The sequence below is a fragment of the Vicugna pacos genome, chromosome 20, assembly GCF_048564905.1.
Source record: "Vicugna pacos chromosome 20, VicPac4, whole genome shotgun sequence".
Taxonomy (NCBI): Eukaryota; Metazoa; Chordata; class Mammalia; order Artiodactyla; family Camelidae; genus Vicugna; species Vicugna pacos.
Window position 1 is genome coordinate 23,657,218 of NC_133006.1, and position 15,780 is coordinate 23,672,997.

General features: G+C 54.7%; 2 protein-coding genes across 4 annotated transcripts; one reads left to right on the forward strand and one right to left on the reverse strand.

Moving 5' to 3' along the window:
- Positions 1-9: 9 nt before the first annotated feature.
- On the reverse strand, positions 10-9,838 carry SKIC2 (SKI2 subunit of superkiller complex). Its single transcript, XM_006215354.4, has 28 exons — positions 9,744-9,838; positions 9,563-9,666; positions 8,781-8,890; positions 8,564-8,681; positions 8,354-8,468; positions 8,175-8,249; positions 7,828-7,881; positions 7,536-7,726; positions 7,246-7,374; positions 6,887-7,032; positions 6,378-6,524; positions 6,162-6,246; positions 5,876-5,982; positions 5,402-5,548; positions 5,231-5,327; positions 4,844-5,056; positions 4,652-4,762; positions 3,329-3,559; positions 2,827-2,964; positions 2,529-2,666; positions 2,284-2,388; positions 1,800-1,947; positions 1,580-1,706; positions 1,240-1,450; positions 977-1,087; positions 679-897; positions 353-493; positions 10-260 (listed from the first exon to the last, which is right to left on the reverse strand). Exons 1-28 carry the CDS (start codon positions 9,763-9,765, stop codon positions 60-62), a joined length of 3,741 nt encoding a protein of 1,246 aa, XP_006215416.1. The 5' UTR covers positions 9,766-9,838; the 3' UTR covers positions 10-59.
- Positions 9,839-9,871: 33 nt separating this feature from the next.
- NELFE (negative elongation factor complex member E) lies at positions 9,872-15,749 on the forward strand. 3 transcript variants are annotated; one of them, XM_072945324.1, is made up of 11 exons: positions 9,872-10,045; positions 10,483-10,565; positions 11,957-12,026; positions 12,125-12,270; positions 12,768-12,842; positions 12,966-13,003; positions 13,198-13,535; positions 13,657-13,801; positions 13,962-14,016; positions 14,264-14,366; positions 15,579-15,749. In XM_072945324.1, exons 2-11 carry the CDS (start codon positions 10,491-10,493, stop codon positions 15,674-15,676), a joined length of 1,143 nt encoding a protein of 380 aa, XP_072801425.1. In that variant the 5' UTR covers positions 9,872-10,045; positions 10,483-10,490; the 3' UTR covers positions 15,677-15,749. The 3 variants fall into 3 exon arrangements, with proteins under 3 accessions (XP_072801425.1, XP_072801426.1, XP_072801424.1); XM_072945325.1 differs by lacking the exon at positions 9,872-10,045 and adding an exon at positions 10,107-10,383; XM_072945323.1 differs by lacking the exon at positions 9,872-10,045 and having other exon boundaries at positions 10,399-10,565; positions 11,957-12,011.
- The last annotated feature ends 31 nt before the right edge of the window (positions 15,750-15,780 follow it).

Sequence of the window (15,780 nt, forward strand, 5' to 3'; positions counted from 1 at the left end):
CACCTCAGGTTCACACAGGTGGTTTGCTGTTTTATTGTTACATTTTACACAGGGGTCATTCACTGAGTGTAGAGGCTGGCCGCGAAGACGATGTCCCTCCGTAGCAGGGTGGCCGCCGTCTCCATCTTGGCACCTAGCACAGGCTCGCCTACCAGGCGGGCTGCCCCCCGAAGTGAGCGACACATCTCGGCCAGGCGCTGGATGCAGCGGACCACCAGGCCCTCGGGGGTCCCCGAGAGCCCCGCCAACTCAGAGAAGGGCTGTAGGGGAAGCAGGGTGGGGACTGAATAGTCGGCCTGGGTCGCCTCTTCCCAACCGGCCTTCCACAAAGCTCCAAACCCCAGCTACTCACCATGCCCCGGGCCCACTCGTACACAACCTCAACCAGCCCAAAATTCAGCTCCCCCACAAATTCCTCCACTGTCTGGTTCAGGCCACAGGCCACTTGGACCTCACCAATCCGCTTGGCCACAGCTCGGACACATTCCACCCCCTGCAGATAGAAGAGGAGAGGTTAAGCTCAACCTTCCTGCTCCAGGGCAGGGGAGGCCCCGATCCAGAAGGAATTCCGGCTCTTAGGGGCACTCCCAGGGCTGGATGGGGCACGTGGGGAATACATGGCGGTGGGGACTGGGAGTGCCACCACTGAGGGAGGGAGAGGGGATAGGTGTCCCATACCTGTTTGAGGGTGCTGGGGAGCTGATCCCCAGGGTCGCCAGGGCTCTGGCAAACCAGGCCAGAGAGCAGGGCTGCAATTTCCTCAGGCCGCAGGGCGCTCAGTGCATTGTCGAACATGAGCTCGGTGAGAAGCAGCTCATGGCTGCTCATGGCACAAGCCACCCGCCCTGCCAGCTTCACAGTGCCCGCCTCGTCTACGTACCCCAGAGTTCGGAGCACCTGGATGAAGGATAGTGGGTGTTGAGAGCCTGCTGACCTCTTCTTCACGAGCCCCCCAGCACCATCCCCGTCCTCCCACCTCTACTCGCTGGTGGTACTCGGGGAGCAGCAGCAGGGACTGATCCGACAGCAGGAAGCGCAGCCGCTCCATCTCCTTCTGTATCTGCATTCGCTCCTGCAGCTTCAGGTACTACAGGGAGCCACCGGCAGGAGCATGTTAGCCTGCTCCTCGCCCTCAGCAGGGGTGTACTGAGGACAAGGGCTGAGATGGGGGTGGCCAGTCAACAGAGAACCAGAGGAAACGTTCCTCTCCTAGCTTGGGAGCCAGCATCCAGTACCTACCTGGGCAGGGAAACGGGGACTGTGCACACACTGAACCCCCTGGATCAGGTCCTCCAGCTTCCGGGCCCGGAGGCCCCCCTCTACCACTGACACATCCTTGAGCTGCAGGTCATTGACAGGGTCAAGGGTAGAGGGTCCTGCTGGGTAGGCCTGAGCCAGACGTAGCAGTTCCTGAACAGCAGTTGTCACGGCCGCAGAGGGAGGATCCTTCCTGAGGAAGGAGCAGGACCTGAGACCTGGGGCAGAGGCTTCTCTTCCAGAGGACACCCCTCAGGCTGGGGGAGCTGCCCTGACCCCAACTCCCCACCCCCAAACATGGTCTCTCCCCAGCATCTCTGACTTGAATTTTGGTTGCTGCCTCCTGCTGAAGTCCTCCAAGATCTTCTCCCCATTCACCCGGAGCACCTTGGTGGTGATGGCAGCCACATCTCCTGCCTGGAGCTTGGCCACAGTGTGGTCGCAGGGCCCTGTAAAGAGGGGAGAGCAGGGTCAAACCTCACCACGGCCCTGGCATCCTGCCTGCACTGCTGTCAGGAACCCAGCCATCTGCCCACTCTCACCTTCAGGCAGGAACAGCTTGAATCCTACAAGGTCATCTGGATAGGGCACAACAGGGGAGGCTGGCCCCCTCTCCTGTGGGTCCTCAGACACAGGTTTCTCACACAAGACCAGAGTTGTGAATACTCTGCTGGTGGAATTTGAAGAGACCTAGGGCAGGTTGGGGAGGCCAGGACAGGGCAATGTGAAGAGTGGACATTGGAGGGAGAGACCAGATCCTCACCCTCAGGCAGGGATCATGGAACAGCCATGCAGAGTCCACCAGTATGGACTGGTAACCAATCAGAACAGACTGGGGGCGGGGCTTAGGGAGGGCAAGGGGGTGAGCATGAAGTGGTAGAGATGGGAAGGAAAATGTGGACAAGAAGGAAAAATGAGACCACTGGTGACTATAACCGCCCCCCTGCCCCTACCAAGTGGGGAAGATGGAAAGAGGGCTAACTCCTCCCTCCCTGCCTCTGGGGTCCAAATTACCATTGCTCTCACCTGAAGGATCACGCCCAGCGCGTTGTGATGCTCCTGACTCTTCACGACCACCACCCTTCCCACGGAGAGAGACTTCAGCCCATTCACAGAGTCCATGATGCGTCGCTGAAGAGCAGGGGCGTGAACAACAGGGATAAGGGACGAATGTCACAGAGACACCGGGACTAGGTTCAGGAGTACCCAGGGTGTCACGCTCCCATCCTCCCCCCTCCGTCACCCCCACCCCCCAACACACACACACTAACCTGGATCAGGCTCCGGGTCTCCGTCAGTTCCTCCCCCCAGCTGTAATACTCAGGCAGGTCAACGAGCTGGCCAGTCATGTCAGGCTCCTCCAAGGTCTCCAGCCTCTTGGTCAGTTCAGCCAGAGCCTGTTCATGGGCCTGGGCAGAAACCAGGGTGGGTATGAAACAATAGTCTCCAGACCCAGCCTGCCACCTCCCCCATAGTCACCTACTGGGGCCTCCAGATGCCCACCTGCTCCCAGCCTGGCTTCCTTGTCCTACATCCTGCATGGTATCCTGGTCACCCTCTACTCCTCACCTTGCTGTCCTTGCGGGATGGAAACTCAGAGAAGCTCCTCTTCATCATGTCTTCCACCCTGAGAGCATCCACCCGCAGCAGGTTGAGGATCATGGTGTATGTGAGGCGGAACTGGGACTGCAGCTGGGACGGCTTCCCCTGGGCCGGGTCAGAGAGGGCACTGAGACCCAGGGGGTCCCGCTGCTCAGCTCCCTCCACTCCCAGCAGCTCCACTCCCAGCTCCACAAGCACAGGACCCTAGACAAACTGCTTGCTCCCCTCTGCAAAACAAGGGAGCGAAACTAAATAAATAGACTCTCCAAGGTCCTGTCTAGTTCCATATTCACAGTAAAAAAGACCAGAGGAGACAAGATCCAGTGTCATCCTTGGATTTGCTCACTCTTACCCTGGCTCTCCCAGGCAAAAGGAAAGAAGTAGAAAGGAGGGGAGAAGAGAGTTGGAAGAGAGAGAATCCAGCAGGTGCGCCAAGTCGGCTCGGCTTCGCACTGCCCCAGTAGCTCACCATCATCATGCGGTGCAGGTCTGCCATCTCGGGCACGCGGCCCTTGCAGAGCAGGATGACAGTGCCTGTGGGGTCCAGGCCCCTGCGCCCTGCCCGACCTGCCATCTGCACGTACTCCCCAGGGAGCAGGTCCCGGAAGGTGGAGCCGTCGTGCTTGCGCATGGAGTCAAACACCACCGTTCGGGCTGGCATATTTACACCCATGGCAAAGGTCTCTGTGGCAAACAAGACCTGGGACAGGGGAAAAGAGAGTCAGCAAGGGAGCCGCCTGCAGACCGAAGCCCAGCCCTGGCCAAGCCCACCTCACTTTGTAGCCAAGGCTGAGTAGACCCCAGGCACGGTCCCAGATGGTTAACTCACAGGACCTCATTTAACCCTCAAGGCAAATCTGCAGAGTAGGTACCATTGTTTTCCTCGGTTTATTTATTTAGCTGCCTATTTTTTTCCTTTCACCCCCATATCCCACTTCTGCCCTCCCACTATCAATCATCCCAGTGTATTTAATGAATATCTTTTTGTGTTAATGTGTTTCATAAAACATGTCTTGTTTTGTGTGTAATTTACAACTTGCAGTAAAGGCAATTACGTATCTCCTGTTTTCTTCTTTTCTGCCATGTAGTGTTTTCAACATCCACCCATGTTCCCGTGGTTACATCAGATCCATTGCCGCAGAACACTTTGTGGGGCCTACCTACTCTCCCAGTGAAGGGCACCTTGGTACCCCAACACCCTGCCACAGGATTATAGCCAAAAAGGCAAGAGCAGACGTGTTCCCTCCTTGACCAGGGTGAGAATTTCTTTATGATTTACACTCAGGAATGGAATTTAGGGACAAAGAGTATGCTATACTTGTTTTTGCCTCAGAAGTGCCACGTCAGACTGGCCACACCTGTATAGGGTTCCTGTAGTCCTGTAGTCTCCTATGTCTTGAGTAACACTTGGCAATAGCCAGTTTCCTAAATTTTACCATCTAATAGCTGCAAAGTCCTCTCTTGGGAGTATTTCAATTTGCATTTTTCTCGTGGCTGATGATGACATATGCTTCTTAGTTAGCTTTTTTGGTTCCTCTTCTGACTACTGCCTGTTAATATCTTATGTGTCTCCAGAACGGAAACCTAAAGTTCAGGGAGGTTGAAGTAATTTGCCCCAGGTCACAGTGAGTAAGTGACAGAGCTGGGATTCACACCCAGGCAGTCTAGATCCAGAGCCCAAGTTGGTAACCACTGCATTGTCCTGCCTAAAAGCCTGTCCCTCCACCATCTGGGCAGCCTCTAAGGGGGCAGAAAATGCCCTGGGGTGTCCCTCTCCCACCAGCTTGCACACCTTGACCAGGCCGCGGCTGAACAGCATCTCCACGATCTCCTTAAGGATGGGCAGAATGCCACTGTGGTGCACGCCCAGGCCGCGGTGCAAGAGCTCAGACATGTGCAGGACCTGTGGGTGGCCGAGGCCCAGGGTCAGGGATGGGTTGTGGAACACCCGATCCCCCACAGTCTCCGAGTCCCTGCTCCACACCTGGGGCAGCTGGCGGTCAGAGCCTCGGAGGCGAGCGAGGCAGCGCTGCAGGAAGAGGTGAATCTCACTCTTCTCTGAACTCGTAGTGAGGTCCAGGGAGGTGAGGCCTGAGGCCTGCTCGTCACAGCGGCCCCGGGAGAAGGTGAACACCACTACGGGCAGCTGAGCACGGGTACGGAGGGAGGCCAGGAGGGACAGGTACACGCCACGGTCCTGCGGGAGGAGGGAGTGAGACTGAGTCCCTGAACCAGTGGGGACAGAAGTGGGGGAAGGTGGAGCAGAGTCAAATCAGGCTGCGCTCAGAGCTCAACTCCAAAGCCTGGGAGGACGAGGGGAGAAAGATGGCAGAATTAGGTGGTGGCAGGTACACAGCCCACCAGTTCTCACCTGTGCGGGCCCCCCCTGATGCGTGGGCTGCTTGGCCCCAAAGGTCTGGGCATGTTTGCTCATCCGCTCCTTCTTGGCCTCCACAGCCGCGTAGTACCTGGGGCAGGGGAGGGGCGGCAATCACAGTCACGCCCGGCGGGCAGCCTGGACTCTGTCCCGTCCCCGGCTTACCCCTTCGTGTGGAAGGCGCCCCGCGAGTCCAGCAGCAGGAAGAGCTCCCCCTGGGTCTTGGGACTGTTGCCCGTGAAGAGATAATGCTCCAGGGGGACAGGGCGAGCAACAGTGCTGATGACGTAGATCTGGCGACGCTTCAGCCGCCTGAGTGGGAAGGAGGCAGCAGGGCGGGGGTGGGCGTGCGGGCAAGAGCCTACACCCCCACCACTGTCCCCCTCTGGCTTCAGCCAGTCTTTTCTGGGAGCTGGACTGGAAGGCCCCATCTTCCTACCTCTCAACATGCAACGTGACGTGGACCCAAGTGGGATCCCATAGCCTCCAGAGCTGGACATGTTCCCCGGCCACACCCCTTTCTCATCTGCACCCCCAAGGCCTGACCACTCTCCCTGCTGTGACAGTCTTCGCCCCCCGACCCCACCCAACAAATGCTACAGCCCCCTTCACCCAAGGTGCCCAGGACACGCATCTTACCCGATCCAGTCAGCAAATTCAAGGGCGTTGGGGACAGTAGCACTCAGAAGGATGATGGAAACATGGTCAGGGAGCATGATCAGCACCTCCTCCCACACAACCCCGCGCTGTGCACAGGAAAGGAAGACAAGTTACCAGCAGCTCAGAGGGGGCTGCCCTTCTGCCCCCAGGGAAGTAGCACAGGGTTCCACTTCCAGGCAAAAAAGGCAGTGAGGTTTACAGGCTATGTGCAGTAAAGGAGCTGCTGACCTGGTCCCCCAGGATCTGGGGACCCTGTTCCTCTTACCTCAGCATCGTTGATGTAGTGAACCTCATCAAAGATGACCCACTCCAGGTCCCGGATGACATCCGAGCCGCTGTACAGCATGGAGCTGGAGGAAAGAGGTGGTAGGCCGACTCCCACGTGGCTCCTGTCTCCACCCTCAACTCAGCCAACATGCTCTCCAGAGCAGCCTGACCTTCCTGACCAAAAGTCCACCCGTGTTGAGTGCCCATCTCTTACCGAAGGATCTCTGTTGTCATAATGAGGCAAGAGGCCTCTGGGTGCAGCTGCACGTCCCCTGTGAGCAGTCCCACATCCCCAAATGTGTTTCGGAAGTCTCGGAACTTCTGGTTGCTCAGGGCCTTGATGGGCGAGGTATAGATGGTGCTGGGAAGAGGGCGTGAAGTTAGCCAGTCCCTCCACGCAGACCCATGGGCAGCACCTCTTCTCCTACCCTGAGTCTTCCCAGAGGCGCCCCACAGAGCTCAGGTGCCCCATTTCTTCATGTGTACTTCCCTCACATACCCCTTCATGGTGTGACCCCAGAAAAACTGTCTCTCAATCCATCCCTCAGCTAACGCAGGTCATTCTGCTAACCTCTCTCGCCACATCTCATTTCCCTCTGCGCCCGTGTCAATTTCTCCCCCCCACCTCGCATCTAAACGATGAGGTAGGGAGGTGGAGAAGAAATGAGACTTAGAAACCATGCAGGAGAGAGCAGGGCTGGCTGATAAAGGGGGAGGCTGTACCGCGTCATGTGTTTCTGGGCAAGGGCAATAGCGTATTCAGCCACAACTGTCTTCCCTGCGGATGTGTGAGCCGCAACAAAGACTGAGTCGTGCCGTTCCAAGTGCAGGATGGCCTGTTTCTGAAACACATCTGGTTCAAATGCCCACTGTGGGAAAAAGAAAGAGATGGGGGCTGAAGAAGGGAGAGGGGTCTTCCTACCTCTGGCTCATGGAGCAATCAGGACAGTGGGAAAAAGGCCAGAGTGAGGCGAGGCTGGGACTGAGGCCCCATGGAGACATGTGGTGGTCTGGTGGGGAGGGGACACAAGGGAGTGGGCTGGGAGGAGGTGGGGGAGCACATGAGGACTGGGTTACACTACCTGGAAGGCTGGCTGGGGAATGAGGCGGTAGAAATCACCAACAGGGGAGGTGACATCCACAGGGATAGCCCACTGCTCCTGAGGTAGGGGCTTGGAAGGCTCTGGGGGGGCTACAGCCGTGGACGCTTCCTGGAAAAGTCCAGGGTAGAGGTGACAAAGACAGGGCCAGAGAACTCTGTTACCACTTCTCCCAAAAGATGCTCTAGTCATCCCCTTGGGCCCAACCAGGCCAGCCCACCCTGTCTGGCAAGGCTACTCCTTTCCTGTTTCAACCGCAAGGAACTACCAACCTTCAACACTAGGTCCTCCAAGCTGCTTGCTCGGGCCAAGGGAGCACTGCAGGGAGAGGCTGAAACAGTGTCCCCTCTGGGACCTCTGGGCTGTCCCACAGCCTCACTCTCATCCTCTTCACCCCCGCCCAAATCCAGGGGCTCCAGCAGACGGCTGAGGCTGAGCAACCCAGGAGCTGGAGCTTGGTGATCTGAGGAGCAAAGCAAAAACAGAGACCTGGTCATGTCCACGTCTGTTCTGAAGAAGAGGGGTACCACTTCCCCTGTGCCCCCATCTCAAACCTCAACTCACCCTTTGGTGCAAAGTCCACGCCTTTCTTGAAACCAGGTGGAACAGTAAGAAGATCTGGAAGACAGGGACAGAGAAGGAGAATCGGGGCCACTGCCCACTGTTGTACAAGTTGTACGTTAGGTGAACCTAAAGGACATTCACAGCGTAGACGTTGTAGATGGGGATATTTATTGTTACAGTTTTCCAACAGCTGACAGTAAAGGTTGTTATAGAAGGGGAACCTTTTCCTAATTTGCTCAAAGGCATGGAAGGCCTAGCAAGGACCTGGTGATAGGCCTGGGCCTCTCTTCCTCAGGGCCCAGACTCAGAGCCCTATCTCCCACAGGGCCATCCTGCTACCACCTCACCTTTCTCAAAGTCTATCTCCTCCTCAGCCTCCTCCCGAGTGCTCAGATCTGTTATGGTGGGCTCATCCATTCCACCTGGGGAGAGGTTGGACAAATAGGAATTCATGGGGTAAGACTGATACAGGAGGGGTGGAGACTAAGGGATCCCTCTCCCACTATCCCATTTCCACTAGCGTCACCTGGCCAGAAAGGGTACTGTGTTGGATTCCCCCACAGGGACTGGGAGATGGGCCCTGGTGGCCGGCGAAGAGACAAGGAGGTCGTGGCCGACAGGTTTGTATTCTCCAACAAGACCTGAAGCAAGACAGCAGAGCACCAGTGAGGCTGAGCTTGCCTCTCACCCCTATCCCTTCTCCCAAGTCTGCTTCTCATGGCCCCTGACCTCTTACCTCCTTGTAGCCCAGTATCTGGCCTGTGGTTGGGTGTCTTTGGGCCTGTAGGTCGGAGGGGACTGGGGCACCCAGTGTGGCCAGGAGAGACCAGGGATCCATCTTTCTCTGCCATTTTCTGGACAGAAGGAAAGTAATGTTCAGGCCTTCTTTCTCCTATGTCCCAGCTTCCTTTAGGGACCCATCTCCCTAGGCCAGGCCTCTCTAGACCCCTCACCGGGCTGAGTGCTCCACACCATGTAAAGGCAGCCAGGCTGGAGATGACAGAAACAACTGCTCTGCTTCTTGCTGCAGATCTGGGGCACAGGGAGGGAGGCCGTGGGGAAGCTGAAACAAGGGCAGGGTGAGAGGCATTTAGGGAAGAAAACAGAGTAGGCCACAGACAAAAGAGAAAGTAATGAGATTGGTGTTTAGATTAGAAATGGTATATGTTCCAGGCAGACTAGGACAATCGGGCTGAAGCAGTATTTTTCAAAGGTCATCCTGCTTTATTTGTCAGGACAAACGACCTGCAACTGAATTACCTGGGGTGCTGGTTAATAACACAGATTTTGAATTTCAAATTCTCAGGGATGGACCTAAGACTTTGCATTTTAAAAGCTCCCCGACTAATCATAAGGCACACTGAAATTTGAGAATCCCTAATCTTAGGAAAAGGGGTCCCAGACCTAAAGAGGAAGAGCCAGGTGCTCAAAGGCTAGCATCTCAGCCACCAACAAGGGACTTGGTGCTTGGAGACAGAAGAGGACTCCAAGGAGAAAAGACATTTGAAAGATCAGTTCTCAGAGCTAAGGTATCCCCAGGGCTCCCTGCTCTGTTCTTTCAAGGGCTCTGACCCACCGCAGGTCCACTGGATTAGGCTCTATCCAGCACCAGTCCTGGCCAGGATGACAGATGTCCAGGGACAGGAGAGCCACATCAAGTTAGATCCTAATGTGAGGAAGGTGAAGGAAGTTTTAAGCTCAGTAAGGGTCAAGGGTAGGATCAATAGTCACTCACGGTGCTCTCTGGAGCCCCAGGCACATTCAGCAGCTCCCAGCGCCCTGTGCATCCCAATTCCACGGCCCGAAGGGGCAGGTCCAGGGGATCCGGGGGAGGTAGCACTACGGAGGAAAGGTCATAGGTCAGGGGTCAAGGGTCATTCTCCGTCTACTCCTTCTTTTCACCCGCTGCCCCTCACCAAGTCGCTCCGTCTCCAACATCCTGCAGCCACGGCAGCTGCCGTGCAGCCCCGGCAGCTGCCGTGCAGCCCAGAAGTGTCAGGGGTAGCCCAAATGGGCGGAAGTGAAGGCAACTTCCGGCACACTCCCCGCCGAGGGGCGGGCCTAAGCTGGTGGGAGGCCGGGCGGAAGTGTGCGCGCCGCGGGCCGCCCTGGTTACCGCGTTCTCCGCCCCTCGCTGCGTCATCGCTCTGAGCCCGCAATCCGCTGCCCGCGCGGGCGCCGCCCGAGACCGTCGGGGCCCCGGTTGCCGCCCCCTCAGGTAAGGCCTTCTCTTTCTCAGCCTTCGCCCCTTTTTTCGGAGCTCCTTCTCTCTTCTTAACCTTTTCGTTGCTCTAAGAGCGATGCGCGGGTTCCAGTGCTTCCTCTGCTGTTCAGACCCCGCGATTGCCATATAACCCCAGCGAGGTAGGGGGGTCTGGTGCCATCGTCTTCGCGACGGAGAGAGTGTTTCTCCCTTCCCGGGCCACATGGTGTCCCAAGGTGCTGGTATCCGTGATTCCTGGAGAGAGAAGGGAATGCTGGTTGATCCCGACGGCGGGGGCTTGGACAGCAGCCTGGTTTAAGCAAGGGGTAGGGAGAAGCAAAAGACAGGAGTAGGTAGGCCTGGAGGGATGGGGTTGGGTTCTGTGTGGACGGCGTGTGAATCCTGGGCGGTGACAGTGGAGAAAGATGTCTTGGGCCCTGCCCCTGAACCAGGAGCCACCATGTTGGTGATACCCCCCGGACTGAGCGAGGAGGAGGAGGCTCTGCAGAAGAAATTCAACAAACTCAAGAAAAAGGTGAGGGAGTGTGTGTGGGCATGGCCCAAACTTTCAAAGACTCTACACTCTGAGAACACCTGGGGTGAGTGAGGGGATGGGGGTGGGGGTGTTCTTCTGCCTCCCACCTGGAGACATATCACCTCTCAGTGTAGCTTCAGAGGTGGACTTTCCCAAGTCTTGGTTTGTACTTTCTTTTGTCTCTTTTCTATGTAGTCTGCCTTGGAGTTGTCTTCCTTTCTTATGGCTTTTAGTACTACCTAAGAGCTGGTGATCCCCAAGCTCGGTTTTTCCAGTTCCGTCTAGTCTCGTATTGATAACCTTACGTATCCCAAATTGAAGTTATTACCTTACCATTCTAATCTTGGTCTTCCAAATAGGACTGACTACATTCAGTTCTCTTGTGTGTTTGGAATTAAAGTCTCATCTCCGTCTTCTCCGCTATTTGCACAACCAAATATTTGCCAAGTCACCTTTATTCTTCCTTTGAAGTAATTTCCTCTATTTACTTTTTCCTGTGTATTCTCTAGATCAGGTCTTTGCTGATAGATGCTCACCTAGACTGTTGTAATGGTCTCTCAACAAGTTTCTTTTTTGGACAGATTTCTTTACTCCTGTCAAAGTGGTACATTGAAAACACAAAACTCTGTCCCTCTTTTTCTCAGAAACTACGCGTGGTTTCATGATGTCTACAAAACAAAGTCTTAATGTGGCACCTCTTCCTAGTCAAATAGAACTATTCCCTAATCCCAAAACATGCGCTCCCAAAGCCTTCTTATCTCCGCTTCTTTGGCACCCTGTTTGCTTTGTCTACAGTCCCCTTTCCTCTCAGTCTGCATTATGTAGATTCTATCCAGGGCCCAGTATAATAGTCTTTTGGCATCAGAAAAACCTTACTTGCGCTCAGCTACAAACAGTCTGCACCTCCTATAATTATTCTTGACAATTCAGTCTAGTCATCTTACTTCTTAGACTGAAAGCTTCTTGAGGGGAAAATTTACGTCTCATACTTTTGCATATCCCTGTTTCAAAGTAGTGGGATGTCCTCCTTCTATATGTAGAAGGCGGATGGATGAAGCCTCTGAGAAAGGCATGTAGGCTTATACTTAATTGCAGCTTATATCTGAGGGCTCTTGTCTGTGACTGAATTCCTTGTCTTCAACTTGTAAAACATGAGTCTGGAAAGCCTCTGGATACCATGGTTTGGATAGATTAGGTATGGCTGGCCTTATAGATGATCTGGGAGGCCTTATAAGAGGCAAGGTTACCTCAGTGTACCATTCCAGGGGCACCATGTGCATTAGTTTCTCTGAGAAAGGTGTCGCCTGGAGTGATGCACCTAGGGGCCTTGGGAGAGGACCTGGCCAGGGACTGGCCCTCACCGACCGCTCTCTTCTCACTGTCATTACCAGAAAAAGGCATTGCTGGCTCTGAAGAAGCAAAGCAGCAGCAGCACAGCCAGCCAAGGTGGTGTCAAACGCTGTGAGTGACAGGGGGCTGGGGCAGACGAAGTGAGCGGCGTGGGGCCGACCTCTGTCCCAGCCTGGCCAACATAATGCCTCTTTCCCTCACCACTCCAGCACTGTCAGAGCAGCCTGTGGTGGACACAGCCACAGCAACAGAGCAGGCAAAGCAGCTGGTGAAGTCAGGAGCCATCAGTGCCATCAAGGCCGAGACCAAGAACTCAGGCTTCAAACGTTCTCGAACCCTAGAGGGAAAGTTAAAGGTGAGCACAAGGAGAAAAGTTGTTCAGGGGATCCTTGACTCCAGAGGGTATCCTTGCAAGTTGAAATGGAGGTAGGTTTAAGGGAAAAGTAACGCCTGTTCAATCATGCGCAAGTTGCTATCCCATTTTGAGCTTCCAGTTTTTTATCCATAAGGTGAAGAAAATGGGTGGCTCCTGAATTCTTTGTTTTACACATTCTATGAGTCTAATTCACCACATATTAGAGCTCCTGGATTTTGTTACTCTGAGGAGTTGAACAGGCTGAAAATGTCATCAGGTTCAAGAAATTTTTAAGTAAACTAAATACTTTAAGGGTGTATTAAGTTATTTATGAAAAACACCACACAATCAAGTAAGAATGGTACAGAGGAGTTAACAGAAAAAAAAGATAGGCCAGAGGAAGCCAAGAAGAGGGTGAGGGAGGAGGAGCCCCCACCATCCCATGGTTAGTCAGCCTCCTGCTCCCCCCCTGAGGTAGCTCTCTCCCACCTTCCCAGGACCCTGAGAAGGGGCCAGTCCCCACTTTCCAGCCATTCCAGAGGAGTGTATCTGCCGACGACGATCTGCAGGAGGTAATTGTTTCCAATTTTCTGTCTCTGAGGGGCCCAGGATTGAAAAAGACGAGAAACCCACATATTTGGGGCCACATGCCAGCAAAGAGGAATCGTCTTACCTGTCTTTGGTCTCTCTTTCAGTCGTCCAGACGTCCCCAGAGGAAATCTCTGTATGAGAGGTTAGAGAAAGATAGGACTGGGTCCCATTTGGCTGGGGAGGGGAGGAAAATAGTGGGGGCATTGCCTGGGTCCTTAGACGATTCGGGACTGGAGTGAGAGGAGCTGGGGCTACGGAGGGAGTGTTGAGTCTCCACAGGATCTGGGAAGATGAGGTAGAGGCCCCCTTTGATCCTCATTGTCTGCCTCTCCGCAGTTTTGTATCTTCCAGTGATCGGCTTCGGGAACTGGGGCCAGATGGGGAAGAGGCAGAGGGCCCAGGGGCTGGTGATGGCCCCCCTCGAAGCTTTGACTGGGGTTATGAAGAACGTGGTGGTGCCCACTCCTCAGCCTCCCCACCCCGAAGCCGCAGCCGGGACCGCAGTCGTGAGCGGAACCGGGACCGAGACCGGGAACGGGACCGAGACCGGGACCGGGACCGGGACAGAGACCGGGACAGAGACCGCGATCGAGACCGGGACAGGGATCGGGACAGGGACCGAGACCGAGATCGAGACCGGGACAGGGATCGGGACCGAGAGGGCCCTTTCCGCAGTGAGTGATCTTGGCTGATAGGGAAGTGACCTCAGATAAGTTTTAGGTGAGTCCCACTAAAGTGGACTCTTAAAGTGGAGGGTAGATAGACTAGGCCTCATGACTAATTCCTGTCCTGTAGGGTCGGACTCGTTCCCTGAACGCCGGGCCCCGCGGAAGGGGAATACTCTCTATGTGTATGGAGAAGACATGACGCCCACCCTCCTCCGTGGGGCCTTCTCTCCCTTTGGAAACATCATTGACCTCTCCATGGACCCACCCAGAAAGTAAGGATGACCATGAGGAAAGATGATAAGTCCTAGGAGGACCCAGGGTGTGAGCCCTAGGGGAGGAAGCTCGCCTGTCTCCACAGCCTGTAACACTGGGTTTGGTGGGGTCCTGAAGAGCCCATAGGCCCTCTACTGACCCTGTGTTTTCTCATCCCAGCTGTGCCTTCGTCACTTATGAAAAGATGGAGTCAGCAGATCAGGCCGTTGCTGAGGTTGGGACTTCCCAGATCTGTTCTTCCCATCCCTCCTGCCATCCTCCTATTTTCCTTCTAAAATGCTGGGATCCAGGAGGAAATCATTTCCTCTTGACAAAAAGTCCCTCCCTGTTCACACAGGAAACTTTATACCCTCAGATCCCTACTCAATCTACTTCTAGGGTGGCAGCGCCTAGAAATCCTCCTTTGATTTGTCTGTAATGTTCCCCTGCCATCCTCTGCCCCCTCCCCTCTTCTGCCCCAGCTCAACGGGACCCAGGTGGAATCCGTACAGCTCAAAGTCAGCATTGCCCGAAAACAGCCCATGCTGGATGCTGCCACTGGCAAGTCTGTCTGGGGCTCCCTGGGTAAGAACAGGATTCTTCCTCCCTTATCCTGTCCCTCACTAGGTCACCCCTTTTTTTTTGTTCCCCTGCATGTTTCTGGGTTCCCTAGAGGGGGCAGAGGTCTGGATTTGTGTGGCGGCTGCAGGAATGAGGAGAATTGTCTGGCCCCCTGTCAGTTAGAGGCAGGAGAAGGAGAGAAAAGGATTGAAGATAATTTCTAAGGCAGTACCAGCACAGGGAAAAAGAGGGGAGTGAGTCAGCTTGGTGAGGAAAATGAGCATCTCATGTGGCGTGTTCATTTTGAGATGGAGTATAGCTGGTTTTGTAAAATAAGCCTTTGACGTTAGGGGTCTGGAACTCAGGTGTGAGGTGAGAAATGAAAACACAGATCAGAGTCCTCTGTATCACAGGGTAGCTGCAAAGTGGTAGTATCGGCGGGGGAGACTGAATTTGGAGAAAAAAATGACCCAGGACTGGGCTTGAGGAGTATTCGGAGACTATGTTAGGGAGCAGGGCTGTCCTCCTCACTCCCCACACATCCCCAGCCTCCCGACATGTCAGGCGGAAGTCGAGGATGCAGCAAAGGAGACAGAAGGAGAGGTCACGGTGCTGAGAGCAGCACCGTCGAGGGTTGTTGAAGCCTAAGGGTACAAGCTTTGAGAAGGAGGAAGTGATCAGCAGTGTCAAGATACACAGCTCCAGGAGAACGGGGCTTGGTGTGAGGGGTTCACTCTAGCTCCAGAGATAGCGTGGAGGGGCACGGTGTGGGGAGGAAAGGGGAAGGGGAGAGGCAGCTCGAGGGAGAATTCTTGCGGCCAGAGCTACACCTGGAGTGAGTTCTCCTAATGGGACAAATAACTCTTTTTACCTGAAATGGATTTTCGTGCAAAGGGGTGGGTTCAGAGTGGGAGTGGCACTCTATATAAGAGGAAGGAGCCAGAAATGATCTGCATGTTAACAAAGGGCTATAAAGGTTTTCTAATTTTTAATTTTTGGTGTACTAACTGAAAGTAGTAGGTTAACATCATTCACGTGTCTCAACAGTAACATTTGAGGTTTCTTACCTAAGTGGTGTAAAGCTAGAAAGGCCATCCAGCCACCAGAGGGCAGCATGGAGGCTGGGCCGCCAAGGGCCAGAGAGAGGGCAGAGGTGTTGAGGTGGTCAGACTCTGGGCCTCAGGTCTTCTCAGTGCTCTCCTTCGGACCTTAACAAATCCTTTCCTCCCTCCCTAGCTGTCCAGAATAGCCCTAAGGGTTGCCACCGGGACAAGAGGACCCAGATTGTCTACAGTGATGACGTCTATAAGGAAAACCTTGTGGACGGCTTCTAGGGAATGAAGCTGGATTCCGTGTGCCTCATCTGCCCCAACGCTGGTCTCAGTAAAACACTGAGGTGGAAGCTTACAGATCTCCCTCAGCCTCTGGTTTTTCAGCA

What these genes read in the sequence shown, in the direction of transcription:
- SKIC2 (XM_006215354.4), bottom strand. Translation starts at nt 9,765, where the DNA reads ATGTTGGAGACGGAGCGACTTG. An exon ending in CTGACCGCCAGCTGCCCCAG is followed by an intron (nt 4,763 to 4,843) that starts GTGTGGAGCAGG and finishes GGCCACCCACAG; the next exon opens with GTCCTGCACATGTCTGAGCT. An exon ending in CATCCCGCAAGGACAGCAAG is followed by an intron (nt 2,667 to 2,826) that starts GTGAGGAGTAGA and finishes GTTTCTGCCCAG; the next exon opens with GCCCATGAACAGGCTCTGGC.
- NELFE (XM_072945324.1), top strand. Translation starts at nt 10,491, where the DNA reads ATGTTGGTGATACCCCCCGGACTGAGCGAGGAGGAGGAGGCTCTGCAG. An exon ending in TCAACAAACTCAAGAAAAAG is followed by an intron (nt 10,566 to 11,956) that starts GTGAGGGAGTGT and finishes TGTCATTACCAG; the next exon opens with AAAAAGGCATTGCTGGCTCT. An exon ending in CAGATCAGGCCGTTGCTGAG is followed by an intron (nt 14,017 to 14,263) that starts GTTGGGACTTCC and finishes CTTCTGCCCCAG; the next exon opens with CTCAACGGGACCCAGGTGGA.